General features: G+C 48.7%; 1 protein-coding gene across 1 annotated transcript; it reads right to left on the bottom strand.

Annotated features, from left to right (window-relative positions):
- Positions 1 to 6,824: 6,824 nt before the first annotated feature.
- Positions 6,825 to 9,793, bottom strand: Sox9 (SRY-box transcription factor 9). The gene is made up of 3 exons (XM_026401353.2): positions 9,296 to 9,793; positions 8,252 to 8,505; positions 6,825 to 7,669 (listed from the first exon to the last, which is right to left on the bottom strand). The coding sequence occupies exons 1-3, from the start codon at positions 9,724 to 9,726 to the stop codon at positions 6,825 to 6,827; spliced, it is 1,530 nt and encodes a 509-aa protein (XP_026257138.1). The 5' UTR covers positions 9,727 to 9,793.
- Positions 9,794 to 15,569: the final 5,776 nt, after the last annotated feature.

Below are 15,569 nucleotides of genomic sequence, written 5' to 3'. Positions count from 1 at the left end.
TTGCATTAGAGCAGGAAAGCCCATAGACTCTGTGTAGACTAATGGGAGCAACTTTGTTTTAATAAAACTTTATTTGCAACAGTAGATGGTGGGCCAGATTTGACATGTAGGCTGTGGTCTGCCAGGTGCTGGATGAAGTAGGACAGTTGAATTGTATAGTTAAGAATTTTTATTTTATTCCAAGCAGGTAGGTAGCCATGGGGCAGTTCTGAATGAGGAGTGGTGTTCCTCAGTCAGATTTAGTTTCAAAAAGATTCACTGTGACATATTTACAATATAAGAATTATATTTCTCCATTTATTCTCCTTTCCCTGATATAAACTCTATTTGGAATTCTCTGTTAAAAATGAGAATGTCTAGGGGCTGTCTAGGGTAGTTGTTTGTGCCTTTTACTAATTATGTGACCTTAGGTTAATTGCTTAATATCTCTGAGCCTCAGTTTCCTTCTTTAATAAAATTGGAATAATAACACCTGTCTCTAAGGGTTATTAAATGGATTAAATGAGATCATGTATATAAAACATCTGTCACAGTGCCTGGCAAAGTAAGGGCTCAATGATGTAAATCCCTTTCCTCCTTCTCTTTCCATTGAACCTGTGTATGTCATACTTCAGGAAAAACTGGATAAATATAAAACTTGGTAATTGGTTAAAAAAAAATCAATCGCACGATTACAGGATATGAGAAATTGTTCACCATAACATAACTGGGTGATTTGGCCGTTGTAAGAGCTAATATAATTTTAATTTAAATAAATAAAAGCACAATTTCTGGTGACAAAAATGATGAATCTACTTGTATTCTTTATTATTCAAACTGTATTTGCAGTTCTTCAAGTAATTCAGGGCGTGCTCATTTGAGAATACCAGAGGGAGCATGCAATAAAGTCGAAGAATAACCAGATAGGAAGGGGATAGGAATCACACATATGTAAAATGTACTGGAAATGTCTAGCTTGGGGAAAAACACCAAACAAAAACTTGCAAACTGCACAATTAGGTGAAGGGCTATCAATTTGGTAGAAAGATAAGACTCATACCATACAGGCTTAGAGGTGGCCCTTAAATCGCTGGGTGGACACGGTGAAGATAAGATTTTCCCAGGAGTAATCTGTGCTAGCAGGAACACTGAGCTCCCAGGCAATGCAAGTGTTCTAGAAGAGATGGAGGAACATTCAACCGCAAGGACATGCCATAAAGGATTTTTGTAGCAAGAGTGCAACCATACCAAAAGACTTCTCATTGTATTTCCCAGTTTCTGACTCCATATACCTGCAGGGCCGCATCCACCGATTCTCCAGAGATCCCAGGGAGCCTTTTGGATACCAAGCACTGGGTCTTCTTTAGGGAGTCTTTAGGGATATGAAGAGTGTGGCATATGTGAACCCACAGTTCATGATGAGGTAGAGAGACTAATACAGGGCTACCGCAGGGGGAAGGTGGGAATGGGGTAGCTGCAAGTTAGACCAGAGTAAATTCCATGTCAAATCAATGAAGACCAAGAGAAGAAAATAAGAGGTCAGGAAGTTTCCCCCAAAGTCCGTCACCAACTGATGAGCTACCCAGTCCTTGTGCCTCTCCTTCCACCTGGCCCTGATCAGTTTCATACCTAGCATGTGAATAAGAAAATACCAGCAAGTACTATCTGATTTTATCTGCCTTCTCCACAAGGAAATCAGACCCCCGTGGCCAGTCTTTCTCGCTCACTGATGTATTCTGAACCACAAAAGGGGATCAACAAATGTTTATGGAAAGAAGGAGAAGAGTAGGAATTGTCTTCAAGTGGAATATGCGACCTGGATTAACGGTTCCTGGATTAAGTTTAATGTAAAATCCTTAAAGTTTAAGAGATCACGTCTCGTCAATACATGCATCAGCCCACATGTAGACCTGTTTTTTTTTTCCATTGAATGCAAATCCGAGATTGTCTGCCCATGTTTTGTTAGTTCTAAAAAGAAATATTTTCCAGAAATCCAAAGTAAAGTTGTTCTAATTTGTGAAGGATCCAAGAGGAACAGCCCAGTCTGGGCCCAGCAGGGGATCCTATGAACATGTTGAAGAGAGGTGACAGGAGAAAAGAGAAGAAGAAATGATGAGAGAGAGAGAGAGAGAGGTGTTATGAGGATGTGGGGGCAGGTCACTCATGTTTCTCGTGTGCTTTACCTTATTTAACCCCTCGGTAATACCACTGAAGGAGTTGGGACCATTTCAGTCTCAGTGATACACTTGTGTGAGGACAAGTGATCGAGTGTCATGGTGGAGAGTCTCAACCAGGGGTGCTATGGCAGTCCATCCGACTCACAAACAGGAGGCAAGGTGGATATTAATTAAGAATCTACAATGTGTCAGGTGCTGTTGAGAACAAATAGAAAGGATCTTGTTTGCCACCTCGGCTGCCATGTTTTGCTGGCCACCAGCGAAGGTCAAGATAGACCCAGTTTTGTGGGGCTTGAAGTTTCAATTGTCTTTTTTTTTTTTTTTTAAGGAGGGATTCTTTAAGAAAAAGAATGTAAATTTTAAAAAATAAGAGGTGAAAGACAGAGCCTTAAGGGGTTCTGAAGCTTAGGCTTTATAGTAAATCTGACTCTGGCTATAGTGTTAGTTCATCAATCAAGTTAACATAAAAAAGTGTCACAGTGGTGCCTCCAAATGCTCATTTTGGAAATCAGGGGACCATAAGGGACAACATGGAATCAAAGTGGAAAAGTCAAACACCCAGCTCAAACTAGCCCACATAGTTCTGTTTTAATAATGAATGAAAAGATGATTTCAAAGGAGTTTGTTTTTATTCCCTTGTTTATAAAAAATTCCCTTTTTGTTAAAATAGTTCAAGAAGAAAAGTTTTTTTTTTTTTTTTTTTTTTAGTGCAATAAACAAATAACCTTGGGTCTAAATTCAAGCCTTCTCTGTTGTGGAGGACTCTTTTCTAGCTTGACAACCAGGGTGTTATTGTTGCTAGAGTGATAAGCTCTGTGTTTCTGGATTTAGAGCGAAAATTCCCTCTATTTTATAATCTGGTAATATGAGGCTTTGCCTGTATTTGGTGGAGAGGAGTAACTGAAGTTCTGAAGAATTCTCTCCCTGCACTCCAGGGTCTCCTGAATTTTATTGTGTATCAGAGCCACTTGGGGACCTTGTGACAACCCTTTTTCCTGAGTGTCACTCACTGAATTCTAATACAAAAGGATTGCTGTGCAGATCAAGAGAGTCGGAATGCTGTGGATTCCCAGACTATTCCTAGCCCCAGATCACACCAATAACAACCCTATTACATGGAAGAGTGATTGTAAACATTCTTGGCAAAAAGGCAAACTGAGGCACAGGCAAGTTAAGCAACTTGCCTTAGATCACCTAACAAGTTTACGTCTGCATAGAGCAGTCGGCTCTAAGAAGGCCTACCTTAGGCCTCTATTGTAGAAAAAGAAAGAACAGTCCAGCAAACAGTATAGATTTGGTAGGGAAGGGGGCGGTCATGGTGGGACAGTAGTGAACACCACGGAGTCTTTTTAATAGGAATTTGTGTGTGTGTGTGTGTGTGTGTGTGTGTGTGTGTGTGTGAGAGAGAGAGAGAGAGAGAGAGAGAGAGAGAGAGAGAGAGAGAGAGGGAAACTGTGGGCGTAAGCGAATAGAAGCTCTGGCACAAACTAGGAGCAGAATCTGATGTCTTCGGGGTAGGGAGGGATTTGCATAGTCCCCCGCAGATCACAGGCCCTCAATCAATGTTTGTTGAAGGCATTTGCAAAGGGGGCCGAGTCCTAATGTTGTCCCGATTTGATAACTACCATTTTCCTGGTTGCCATGATCCTGCCTTGGGATGCAGGCCAGGGATCCAAACAGCAGAAGCAGAGGGCCTGGTGCTGCTGAAGACTGTCAGAGACAGGCCCAGTGGTAAAACCAGCCCCAGGTGGTGCAGGCAACTCACCTTCTTAGACACACCTCCCCCATCAGCTGGGGGGGGGGGGCTAGAGGAGAGGGGAGGGAAGGAGTGATTTCATCTGTTTAATGAAAAATGACCTGAAGGTTTCTCTGAACCTGGAAACTCCCCATCAGATTGGGGCCAAGGAAAACAGGATTAGGTTCTATTTCTTCTAGGATGGCTTTGCATCTGCTCAGAATGAGTTAAACTGAAGGGAACAGAAAAATAAGGTCATCTCCTCCCATTGTCTCTGCAGAGAAATCCGGAAAGACCTGAATCATTTGATGGGTTAACAGGACAGGCTTCCCTCTGGTCCCCTGCAGACCCACTTTTATTCCAGCTCCCTTTGCCGTGGAAAAGTGGGCACCCCACTTCTGTGGTGTGTGTTCATAGTGTTCATAGTAACAAGATAAAGTTTGCCATATGGTGTTCAGACGAGGGAAGTCACCCCCTCTGGCATTGTGTCTCTCGGACAAGCTGCTGATTTCTGGTCTAATATTCGGATTCCCTCTGACCTCCACCAGGGAACAGCTTTCCCTGTAAAGCACAAGGTTAAAACCACAAGCATTTTGCCAGAGTGGGCAACTCCTGACATGTCTTTCTCTGTGTCACCCATTAGGGTGGCACTTTCTGTGATGTGTGTCCTTAGAGTCTGGGGGGTGCATAGTCTCTTCCTCAGTGACTGTCAGGACTGTGGAAGCTTGGGAAAGCAAAAACACCAGTGATCGGCATTTTATAATCTTATCAGTGCTTCAATCCCTCCAATCACCCTTTTAACTACAGAAGCAGATAAATAAATCCATAGGTCCATTTTCTTTTTAATGCAATGTATATTTATTGTAAACAATAATATACAAAAAAAACAAAAAAAAGGAAGGAAAGGTAAGTTTCACAGAGAGAACAAAAGGTTTGGAGGGAAACAACAAGCGGAACAAACAACACAAACACAAACCAAACCTTACCTAAAGAGAAAATATGATTTTAAATGTCGGGTTTCTTAAGTTACAGAAATATTTTTTTTTTAAAAAAAGATCTGCTTTTATACAGAAATTGAAAGATGCCATATTATAAGAGTGCTTTAAGATTTTATTCTACTGACTCTGACTTCTAAAACTGTTAATATATCTTTTTCTTAAATAAAAAAAAAAAAAGTCTGCTGTCTTTTTTAAAAAGCAATCCTCAAACTCTCTAGCCACAGCAGTAATCAAAGATTAAGGTCTGTCAGTGGGCTGATTCCTTTTCTGCATCTTCTGTCTCTGCAAGAGAAGTGCAGGGGAATATGATGACACTTGCTTGCATTATTTTGTGCGCACACACACACACACACATACATACACACACACACACACACACACACACACACAATTTAGGCAGCCCAAAGATCTGTGGCAGAAAACACTGCAAATGACTCAGTGATACACTACATTTGCAACCTCTCATTTGTACAAAAGAGAAACAAGTTTCCAGTTTGTTTTCAACAAAAACAACAAAGAGAGAGAAAAAAAAAAAAAAAAAAAAAAAAACCAGGACGGACAAAAAGGCATTTGTACAAATCTAGGATGAGAAATTCAAAGAAACTTGCTTTTAATAATAAAAAAAGATTAAAGAGATAAATAAAAAAAAAACTGGTTACAGTTAAGAACATAATTTAACAACAGATGACCATACCCTTTGAGGAAGGCTCCAACAACCTATTTTAAAAGACAGTAAATAAAAATTAAAAAAAAAAAGGAGGAAGATTTTCTTTTCTTAATTAAAACCTCTCCTTACAAAATAAATAATTTTAGCACGTGGAATGTCTTGAAGGTTAACTGCTGGTGTTCAGAGAGGCACAGGTGATGTCTGAGCAAACAGACTCCAGCATCTGCGGTCCACATGGGCCGGGCAGGCAACCAGGGGGGCAGTGCACTGGGGCACTTCTTAGCTGCTGTTACATTCCCCAAACAGACCCCTTCTCCTTTGCTCACCTTTCACTTCTGTCTTAAGACTGCAGGGAACAAGCAAAGGCAGGAGGACACCTGCTAAATAGAGCGCAAGTATTGCCAGCAGCATGATTTTAAGGCTCAAGGTGTTTCCCTCTTGTTTAAAATATATATATAGGATAAAGCTTACCAAATGCTTCCTAGACTATTTATTTACTCTATTTGCAAAATAAGGCTTTCATTATTTCTTTAAGGCAGCTCCTCCTTGAATTGGAAAGCCTGAGGAATTAAGCAAAGCTTACCCCCAAAACTGATCACATAACACAATTCTGCTTATCTTTTTTTATGTTAATATTATGACACACTTTTTAAAACTTTTTTTTCTATCTTTTTTTCTTTTTTTTTTTGTAGGAGAATGCAAATCTGTACAAAAATACTCTGGTTGCAAGAAAAGCTAGGGCACACTGTTCAACTAAGAGTAGTTTAGCTGTTGGAAAAATAAGAGCATTTAATTTTTTATCTAAAAATATGTATAAATCCCCTCAAAATGGTAATGAATCATACACAGTACATACTAAAAATATTTAAAATAGAGAATATTCCTCACAGAGGACTTTTTTTTTCTTTAATTACTGCTAAAAAATAATTACAAAGTCCAAGCTGGCAGGGAGAATTGAGCAAACTGGTCGCACGCAGGACTCTCCGTCATTCTCCACACTTGCTCGGAAGTTTAAGTCCGGTTTCTCTTCAATGCTGCTGGTCCATCTAGCCAAGAGTGGCCTGGCCACTGATTCACAACAAGTTGGTACTGCGTTTGGATAGGTAACATTTCTGTCTTGGAATGTGAGTACGAGTTGCCTTTAGCTTAAGTGTCTTTAAGAGAACAGGAAAAAAAAAAATGTCCAAAGGAAATTCTGCTTGGTTATTTATTTCTTGGATTATTTGTATGATCATCTCGGCCATCATCGCCCTTTGTTTAAGGTCTCCTTATGGTCTGGTGAGCTGTGTGTAGACGGGTTGTTCCCAGTGCTGAGGGCTGTGGGTCTGCGGGATGGACGGGACCCCCGAGGTGTCGGCAATGGGGGTGTACATGGGGCGCTGGGCGGGGTTCATGTAGGTGAAAGTGGAGTAGAGACCAGAGCCCTGGCCCGCTGCGTGGCTGTAGTAGGAACCCGAGTTCTGGTGGTCGGTGTAGTCGTACTGCGAGCGGGTGATGGGCGGGTAGGAGGGGCTGTAGTGAGGGAGGTTGAAAGGGCTGTAAGCAATCTGCTGCGGCGAGTGCTGCTGCTGCTCGCTGTAGTGGCTGGGGCTCAGCTGCTCCGTCTTGATGTGGGTTCTCTGGGACTGCCCAGGCTCGCTGCTCAGCGTGGTCAGCGTATGCGCCTGCTGCTGCTGTGGGGGCGCTGCTTGCTGCGGTGGGGGCGCCGCCTGCTGCTGCGGGGGTGCCTGGGGGGCTTGAGGGGCCTGCGGGGGCTGCTGCGGGGGCGGCGGTGGTGCCTGCTGCTTGGACATCCACCCGTGGCCGGCGCCGGCGGATGTCGCTGCGGTGCTGCTGATACCATAGCTGCCGGTGTAGGTGACCTGGCCATGCGTGGCCGGCACCCCCGGGTGGCCATTGGGCGGCAGGTACTGGTCAAATTCATTGACATCGAAGGTCTCAATGTTGGAGATGACGTCGCTACTCAGCTCGCCGATGTCCACATCACGGAAGTCGATGGGGGGCTGTCTGCCTCCCTCTGGCAGGGGGCGCCCCTCTCGCTTCAGGTCAGCCTTGCCCGGCTGCACGTCGGTTTTGGGGGTGGTGGGTGGAGTCGGTGGGCCCTGGGATTGACCTGCAGGAAATAAAAGAAAAAGAAGGGGAAAGTCAACGAGGGCTGTGCAGAGGCCTTAGTCTTAGGAACCTTCCTGGGACCCTGCCTTGTTGCTAAGGTGTAATAAGGACCCGCGCAGGAGCGGGGAGGGACCTGCACCAAAGATAAGTCGCCAAATGATTAACCTGCGGGTACACACTTAGCAGCCTCCTTTTATCAGGGGAAGGTCTGAGGCCCCAAGGGTACGGAAGACCAAATTGCTACTTGTAGAAGAGCGGCTGTGTGTGCTTTTGGGGTGGGGAGCAAAGAAACGAAGAGGGTAAGTTCGTAAAGTTGTAAAGGCATTTTACTTAGCAATAAAAAAAAAAAAAATTACTCTTAGGATGCTGGGACTAAGCTGGTGCGCACGTGTGTATGTGTGCATGTGTGTGCTGGGACCCTGGGCAGCATGGGGAGCGGGATTAGGTGCAAAGGTTAGGGCTTCCCGTCTGGGGAGCACAAATTCCCCCAATAGAACCTCCTAGGAGGGTGGGTGGTGCTGCTGGGTATGTGCCCAGTGGGGGGGCTGCGGGTGGCTTGGCCTGGAGCCGGGGTGGGACTCACCCGAGTGCTCACCAGGGGAGTGCACTTCGCTCATGCCCGAGGAGGAGTGCGGTGAGTCGGCCTGCAGCGCCTTGAAGATGGCGTTGGGAGAAATGTGCGTCTGCTCGGTGGCCTCCTCGGCCTCGGCCTGCCCATTTTTCACCGACTTCCTCCGCCGTGGCTGGTACTTGTAGTCCGGGTGGTCCTTCTTGTGCTGCACGCGTAGCCGCTCTGCTTCCTCCACGAAGGGCCGCTTCTCGCTCTCGTTGAGCAGTCTGGCGGGGGGGGGGGGCGCAGATAAAAAGAGGGGGAAGTCAGTGAACTCAGCAAGGTGTCAGGCCCCCACCACCCCGCCACCTTCCTACACATCCTCCTGTCCCTGTCTTCCAGTCAATGTTACAGCTCACAACTTTTTTTTTTTTTTTTTTTTTTTAAGTAAAAGTAAAAGCAAAGAAAATTTTGAGTTCTTGTAGTCCGACCTGAGAGGTCACTCCTCGCGCCCCACCCCCTCTCCTTCTATTTTGGAAACCCCGGAGAGGAAAGCAGCTCCCCACTGCTGTTGCTCTGAACATCTTTGCTACGGGAGTTATGCGCCACCCCCCCCCCAAAAAAAAAAACTTTCCGGATAATTACTTAAGCTGGAGAAGTTTTCCCCAACTCCCAATCCCCATTCCCAGCAACCTCCCTCCTTCCCCCATTCCTGCCTGGGGTCTCTTCCAGCCTCAGCCCCCCCCCTCTCCCCCATCTCCTTGAGTGTCGGCTGCACGAAAGGGTGCAGTTTCTGGGAGGGTGAGGCAACCCCCCACCACCATTTAACTCCAAGGCGACTAGCTGGCATTGCCCTCCTCCTGTCTTCTAAAAGCCTGTCCTCAGCTGTCTCCCCTCAAATCTCAAGAACTTGGTCCAATTTAGAGCCAAAGTAACCACCCCCCTTCCTCTGCGCGCGCTGGCTCCGGGAACGGCAACTCCCTGCCGTGGGGGGCGGGGCAAGGACCTTCAGCCCAGGCCAGCACCCCCAGCTGCAGCGGAGCCCACCCCACCGCACCGCCCCCCGCCGGGCCCTACCTCCAGAGCTTGCCCAGCGTCTTGCTGAGCTCCGCGTTGTGCAGGTGCGGGTACTGGTCGGCCAGCTTCCTGCGCGCCGCCTGCGCCCACACCATAAAGGCGTTCATGGGCCGCTTGACGTGCGGTTTGTTCTTGCTGGAGCCGTTGACGCGCACCGGCATGGGCACCAGGGTCCAGTCGTAGCCCTTGAGCACCTGGCTGACCGCCTCGCGGATGCACACAGGGAACTTGTCCTCTTCGCTTTCCTTCTTCAGGTCAGGCTCGCCCTTGGGGAATGTGTTTTCCTGGGGCCGCGTGTTCTCGGTGTCGGAGCCGGAGCCTGATGGGCAGGGCGAGCCAGCCGAGTCCTCGGACATGGTGGGGCTGGGAGCGCCGGACAGGCCCTTCTCCTGCTCGTCGGTCATCTTCATGAAGGGGTCCAGGAGATTCATACGCAGGCCCGGGGCAGGGGGCGGGAGGCCGGGAAAGGCGAGAAGCCGCGGCGGCTCGGGGACTCGCGCGGGCTCCTCTCCCCTCGGCTGCCCGGACGCGGACGCGGAGCGAGCGGCTCCCAAGAAGTTGGCGCGTCACCTGGCTGCAGCAGCGAGCACTTAGCTAGGCGATGGGTGGCGGGTCCGCAGCTGCCCGCTCCAAATGGGGAAGACCAATTGGAGAGGAAGAGGAGAAGGGAAGAAAGCAAAAGTGGGGCACTTGCACCCCTTCGCTTCTCCTCCTGCCAAGGAAAGTTCCCGGGGTGAAACGGGTGAGTCGCCGCGCCACTGAAGTTTGCAGTCAGTTCCGAGCTCGGCTCTCGGCTCTCCAACTCCCAGCCCCGGGTCTCTTTAATAAATACTGCCCCTCACCTTAGAGACGTTCAGCCAATCACAGCACAGCAGTCCCCGGGCTGGCAAACAGCTGATTGGATCCGATTTTGGAGGGGGAGGAGGATTGTGGCTGTGGGCTGGGTGACGAGACCAGAGGGAGGAGAGGGGAGGGGAGCGCAGCCCCAGGGTGGAGGGCCGGGTGGGGGGAGGGGGTGCTGCGGGGAAGGCGGGGGACCCGGGACGTCCAAGTGTGTAAGTTTGCCTTACTCTCTGAATGTCAGAATTTGGTACCATCTCCGCGTCCCCCCCCCCCCTCTGTGTGTGTGTGTGTGTGTGTGTGTGTGTGTGTGTGTGTGTCTAGGATCTACTCCCACCGCGACTTTTCTTTTCGCTGCTCTCTCCGCAGTATCGGGGACTCAGCTAGAGTTTGCAGTATTCGAAAAGCCGCCGCTCGTGTATCCCCGTTTAAGTGCCTGGAGCCTGCCCGCTTCCAAAAGTGCTTAGAAATGGTCTTTTGGAGCAAATGTTTTGGTGACTCAACGCCCGCTGTTTCTCTGTAATAATCCATATAAATAGATTAACATGCTCGGGTTCGCCGGGGCCGGTGCGGCTGGTCGGGATTCTGCTGCGCTATTGCAAACGGAATCAATGAAAACCAAAGCTAAGTCCGGGAGAAGGCTTGCGGCGGTGGCGGCGGCAACGCGGCAGCCCCGTGCTCTCGGGGGCTTGCAGTGCACCTCCCCGACCGACCTTGAACTCTGACGAGTCTTTCCTCCGGCCCCCCAACCCCCACCCCGTCGACACCCCTCAGTGACTGGGTTTCTGCTTTGACGTTCGGCTCTTTGCCTCCTGAGTCCAAAACGTCAGCAGAATTGACGCTGGAAAAGAAGTTTGCACACTGCTCTGGCTTTGCGATCGAACTTTGCGAATGCGGCTGTCCCGGGCCCCGAGTCTGAGGCCGGTCCCTGGGTTTGTAAAACTCGGAACAAATCGGCACCACAGCCGAAAGTACAGTCCACTTTGGTGGAGCCCTGCTGCTCGCCCGCTTTCGCTCTCCTTTCAGGACACCTGGAGGGGCGAAGAGCCAGTCATTCCGATTTTAGTTGTGCCCTTTCATACGAGTACACAGGTGGGAGTTCTGAGGAAGGCCGTGGAGGTGACTCTGATGTATTTCAAGTACTATTTGAGCACAATCAATCTCTCTGTTTACTCGAACTCCTGAGAGCCAGGTTAGTAAATGCGGAATTATCTGTTCTGGAACAGAAGAAAAATCTTAGTCGCCTGCGGATCACATGCCTTAAAAAATCACAAATAAACGCACAACTATAGAAAAATCATAATTTTTACTCCCCCCTTTCTTGCTTTTGCAGGAATTCGCCTTGAATTAGATTACTGCTATTGTGAATCAGCTCACCTAATATCAAAGACAGCTCTCCCACTTTTGCCAAGTGCGGACACTCTTACAATATTAAACGAATGAAGTGTTTTTGAAAATTTCATTTCTCCTAAAGTGGATATTTCTCATAGGTAAAGAAACTTTTGATAAGATAGGAAGGTCTACCCTGCTCAACAGGATTTTCTTTTTAAACGAATTTAACTCCCTGGCATTGGATGTTGAACAATCTTTAGTATCTTATAGTTTGTTTAGGAGTTTAGGAGATTTGCAAACAATAGCCTCATATTCCTGGCTCTCTCATTACACTCGGAAAACGTAAGAGCGACAAGGTCATTTCTTGGGAAAGAAAAAAAGTCCTGCATAGTGTGGACACATTTCTGAGTCCCGGGGATGGGGGCATTTGTGGTGTGTAATTGTGATTTGCAGACACCTGATCCAGCAGGAGACTCAGAAATCATCGGGCACATGTGTTAACCAAGGCTTCTGGACTTAGCTGTATTTTACTGAAATTACCACGTTTACTGGCATAATGGCAGTGAAAACGACTGTGACTTTAAGATATTTTGGAATATTTAAATATTTGTGAATATATCTGCTCATGCATAAATATATCTTTAATACAATTATTCAGTAAGAGATATACAGCAACACTTTGAATCACAAACGGTGGTGCTTTATACATTTTATGCCCTTTTGGTGCAAGTATTTTTTTTTTGTATTCTTTTATCTTTTTGTAAACTACACAACAGTCGACTTAAAATGGGCTGCAATTTCCAGCTGTTTCCAGAGGGGGCGCCAAAAGCTCAGAAACTGTCTCAAACTCCGAGAAACTGCGGGAAAACTTTGATGGTTGGTGGCGAGGCGCGGGGGAAGGTGGTGATGATGGTGGTGGTAGTGTGTTTCACTCAATCAGGACAGCTTTGGGGCTGAAATTTATCTCTGCAGGAATTTTCTATGCGATATTCCCACTTGTGCGGATCCATCTCAGATCAGAACAGCATAGTTAGGAAAGCTTGGGTGATGTGTATCTACAAGGGAACTGGGCAGCAAAAAAGAGCGCTCAGATGCCTGACATTTCCATTCTGTCCAGAAGACTTAGAAGGTCCCCTGCCCCCCAAGTGAAAGAGTTGCCTGGTGTGCCAAGATCGGGCCAAATCTGGCGCGTGGGCACCGTCAATTCAGGAGTGGTTGGTCCTGTATTTCTTCAGGGGCCTCCGGCGCTCACTCCCCCACTTGACTTTCCTGGGTTGCGCTGACCCATCCTCCCCGTCCCAGGAAGACTCTCGCAGTCCCGGGCCAGAGGACCTCAGCCAAAGTTAGAGGGAAAGGGACCCGCTCCCGATGTTCAGGTTACAGAGGGGAAACTGAGGCTCTTGGCTCATTTTTAGCCAGAACCTTTCGCCCAGAGCTAAATGTGCCGTGGTCCTCAATCTCATAGGAGTCAGAGGAAAAAGGGCGAAGGTCAAGACACACGCGTCAGGCAACCGCCGGCCCTTCCCAGCTTTCGCGATGTGCTTTTGGTACCGGCTCTTGAGCCAGCGCCGCGAGGTCTGCCGCCAGGAGTCGAGACACGGAGGTGCGAGCGAATCCCAAGGGGGGACCTTGAAAACCCGAGGTCTGGGATCCCCCCTTTTCCCTCTTGGAGCGTCCGGGCCGGCGCCGGGCTCAATTTCCCCAGCGGGGGCCGCCAGTCTCCCCTCCTAGAACACTCACGCACGGAGCCCAGAGCCCAGAGTTGGCGCGGGGCGAGTTTCGCGGGCTCCTGGGCTGCGCTGGGGGGTGGGGGTGGGGTCCATCTCCGGGTGTGGGTGAGGGCGGACGCGTTCCTTTTCCCTGGCGAATTAAGAGGCACAGCCTTCCCACCCCGAATTCTTTAGCAAAAGTGAGAAAGTTGTCTAAATCCATTTTCAACAGGGACGCATATCCTTAAAGAGTTGGACGCGGGTGAACCTCAGCGTCCCGCGTAGATGTCAGCCCAGGGCAGTGTTATCTCTGGAGGTGATCAGTGGAGGGGATACCCCTTCTCTCTTCCAGTTTCCCCAGCCCAGTCCCCTTGAGGTAATCCCGCAAGACCTCATTCCCTGGCCAGACGCTCAGGTTTCCGCGCCCTGGGCTCCCCGCTGCTCCTTGTTCCTCGGTAATCAGTATTTTTCGCTGGACGTGGAGAATGTGGGTCCTTTGCTTTTCACGCGGGACCTGAGTTTTCTTTGGAAGGGAGCGGCAGGTAAGTCGAGAGCAGGCGTTGGGCTGGATAGCAACAGCAAAGAGGAAAAGGAAACTACCAGATTGCTTTGTAGGTGCACAATAGATATCTGAATAAAGGTGACCTTTGGCCATTTTGCCCGTGTGTGCTCGTCCATCCCAGCCTCCATACCTGTTATCAACACGTTCCCTGTAACCTCTGCATGTATATTCCTGTAAATTTATTTATCCCCAAATAGGCGTCCTTTTTTGGAAGGTTGTCTAAATGGATTACTCAGAACTAGATAATCCCGACCACCATTCCCCAGAAACTGCAGACGAGGAGGCGCATTTCACTCTTTTTTCTCTTTTCTCTTTTCCAAAGAAAGAAAGAAGAATTGGATGGGAGGTGTTGCAGGAGGGAGTGTGAACTGCCAATCTGCCCCTATTTGATTGATCTAGGTTCTAGGGAACGGATGGCTGAAACCCTGGCGGGCCCTGGGGATGAGGACCAGAGGAGCTGGCTGGTGGGGGAGCCGCGGAGCCTCGGAGAGAAAAAGGAGGAGTGGGGGTGGGAAGCCTCAATTCCAACGGGACTGGACTCCCAAAGGGAATGCGCCCTTTTTACACCCTTGGTTTTGCGGGGGAAAAAAAAAAAAAAGTCTGTCCTTTAGTGGTGGTACCAGGGAGCCGCGCATCAATGGCTTCCCTAGAACGCCCTGCGGTGAATTTCCTAGGCCAAGTCCTCCCCACTGCCCACCCCAACTTTCCTCTTTTTAGCTGAAGGTGTTCTTGCCTTGCCGATTTAAAAATAAAAACAAAACAAGCTCTCGGTGCAGCGGCGCCTCCGGAGCTGCCAAATCGGCCCGCCCCGACGGGGGCCTCACTTTAGCCCCCTGGGCTTTCCCCGCAGATCACAGATTGGAGCCCACACCTCCTGTCCCCTCCCATCATCACCTTTCAGTGTAGGGGCATTCAGACCCAGGAAGGGCACCGACCAAAGAGAACTGAGGTTCTCAGAGCAGTGTTGTAGGTTTTTTTCTTTTTTTCTTCTTCTTTCTTTCTTAAAGGAGGGTGGACTACAGCAAAGATTTTCTCCCAACCTGGGGGGACTCTAAGCAACTCTTCCCTTTAAGACGCCCCATTTTAGGGCGGGCGATGATTTTGGATCTTCATTTATCCGGGACAAAGTCGCTATCAACCCACGGAAAAGGAGGACGTGGTTTTGGGATAACAATGTCGATGTAACACAATTAAGACGAGTTATCTTGTTATCTCTCCTGCAGCCCTTTTATGTCTCCACGGGACCCCGGAAGCCCGCCAGCAGATTGCTTCTCCCTATAGCCTCCAACCCACGGTTTCTTTCCCCCAGGACAGCTGAGCTTCTTTTGGCTGCCTGCTGGGCTCCACTTTGGTTTCTGAGCTGCAAGAGGGAGACGCCCTGGGTAGCAGCGCAAGGGTGGGTGGGCAGCACTCCCCACCCGCAGCGTCCTGACCAGAGGGCCTGGGGAAGGCCATGGTCTGGAGGCCAGTCCCAACTTTTGAGTTTCCCCGAGAGTGACATCATAACGCTGCAGGCTCTGGCCACCAAGGTCCTTGGAGCTGTGACATCACAAAACGTGTCTGGGGTAGGCGGATCGAGGCCCTGGTTCAACACCCCCGGGGACTTCAGAGAGTGGGGGCGCACAGGAACTTGGGGCCCCGGCTGCCTGGATTTCCTGCCTCATCATTATTTATTTCACATAAATTTCATGGTGCTTGTCCTTGTCTGTAAGGCTGCGGGAAAGACAGGCTGCATTACTAAGGAATTCCTTCACAGGGTTGTTTGGAAGGAGGGACAGGAGCATCTTAGGGTCTCTCTTAGCCTCAAAGGCAGCTGAGGGATTTCACAGAA

The sequence above is a fragment of the Urocitellus parryii genome, chromosome 7 (assembly GCF_045843805.1).
Source record: "Urocitellus parryii isolate mUroPar1 chromosome 7, mUroPar1.hap1, whole genome shotgun sequence".
Lineage (NCBI taxonomy): Eukaryota > Metazoa > Chordata > Mammalia > Rodentia > Sciuridae > Urocitellus > Urocitellus parryii.
The sequence above is the reverse complement of the archived record's forward strand: the minus strand, read 5'-3'. Positions and strand labels throughout refer to the sequence as shown.